Below are 1,690 nucleotides of genomic sequence, written 5' to 3' on the forward strand. Positions count from 1 at the left end.
ATATCAAAGATTGAATAATAACTGTTATGACATTTTATTTCAGCTTAAGTTTTAAAGAGAATTTTCAAAAGTTGAAGCTTCTTAAGAATTTTATGAGGGTTGTTGTTTAAGCCCTTCCTTGATTGTGATTTCTACAGGGCTAATTGGATATTGTAATTTTGTCTGTAAATTAAAACATAATAATAATACACATCTTTCATCAACGATTTGTATATTCTCTCTAGTGAAAAATGGTTGATGAGTATGATAATGTGAAGAGCACACGGTAAAATTGAGATGGACAGAATAAAAGAATAAAGCTGGCCTCCTTTTTTTCTGAAACCATTAACTCTATCACTAACTTTCATCTAATATGGTGGAAAGTATATGATGAAAAGCTATCGCATTGGAAAGTTGTAAAGACAAACTAGGCTCAGACGGGAAAGTTGATTTGGCACGTGCCTGGGTCTGAAGGACCCAGGGTTTTTGAATAAGTATGGACATGTGTATTTTTGTTGCTGCTGTCCTTTGTTTTCCATGTGTTTGTGTATAGGTGGGTTTGTGTGGGTGTGACAGAGCACCTGTGGAGGAGGATCACACACACCTGGAGCTGATCATGCCTCGTCAGGGAGCTTAACAGTGTGGCTGAGCGCTCCTTGATGCTGGATTGTTGCGAGAGACTCCCCTAAAAGATCCCTCACCAACAGTTGTTGGCGGCAGCGAGTGACAGCAGCAGCACAGCAGCTGGCCCTGGCTTCCAAACCTTGTGTTATTTGTGTGTGGTTCCTGAGATTTACTGAGCGTTGTATATAGTGTGTAAATTAGTCTTCACTTGTAAATAGTACATTGTAAATAGACACTGAAACAGAAAGGGTGAGCTGCCTTATTATTTTCTTGTACCGTTTTCTCCTGTTTGTTTCAGTTAGTGAGTTAGGTGTAGCATGTGTCTTTTGTTTGGTTTTTGTTCCACAGGGTTTTACATAGCACCTCCTTTCCTAACTTAGCTTGATTTGATTGTTATTTTGGCCTTTTTTTCACCCTGGAGTTAAACTTTTCAGTGTAGAGACACATAAACCACCGTTCCCTTCAAAGATTAGTTTATGGTTTTGGGGACCAGGGCAGGGTCACTTCCTTTCTAACCCTTATCTTATGTTCCTGTACCCCTAGACTGGGGCGTAACATTGTGTGCAGTATGAATCTGTGTTATTATACAGTACCTACCTCAATTAGATGTAACTTACTGTGATGCCAACAAAGAAAGTTCATATGGTTTAGATTCTGTCTTCATGATTCTCTGAGTGATTAATGTGATTAATGGAGCCACTTGTGTTGCTTCTTGTGCGACAATATGGACAGTATCCTTTGGACAAATTCATGGATTTTGCTGTTGCTGGTATTTAATAAACTCCCTACTTGAACTTTGAAAAAGAAATCTACATTAATAAGGCAGAGGGAAATATCAGAATGCCTGCATGTCCTTTCTAAAATCAGAATCAGAATCAGAATCAGAAAGGGTTTTATTGCCAAATGTTGAGCAGGTTTACAACATTAGGAAATTGCTGCGGTGCTTCAGTGCAAACATACTGTCATAAAAATATAAAAATAAGAATAAGAAAAAATATAAAAATAAGAATAAGAATTAAAAGTGCTAAGTGGATAGATATATACATGATATATACATGAGTGCAGGTGGTGATCAGTGCCAAACATG

The 1,690-nt window shown here is 37.7% G+C and overlaps 1 protein-coding gene across 1 annotated transcript in view; it reads left to right on the forward strand.

The window, feature by feature from the left end:
- Positions 1 to 1,327: 1,327 nt before the first annotated feature.
- LOC102211669 (ladderlectin-like) overlaps positions 1,328 to 1,690 on the forward strand; it is a 4,489-nt gene continuing 4,126 nt past the window's right edge. The window contains exon 1 of the mRNA XM_005754354.2: positions 1,328 to 1,334. Coding sequence (XP_005754411.2) covers positions 1,328 to 1,334 — 7 coding nt within the window. The remainder of the gene's footprint in view (positions 1,335 to 1,690) is intronic.

Source organism: Pundamilia nyererei, unplaced genomic scaffold (assembly GCF_000239375.1).
Source record: "Pundamilia nyererei isolate P.nyererei 1_Seehausen unplaced genomic scaffold, PunNye1.0 scaffold00552, whole genome shotgun sequence".
Classification (NCBI taxonomy): Eukaryota; Metazoa; Chordata; class Actinopteri; order Cichliformes; family Cichlidae; genus Pundamilia; species Pundamilia nyererei.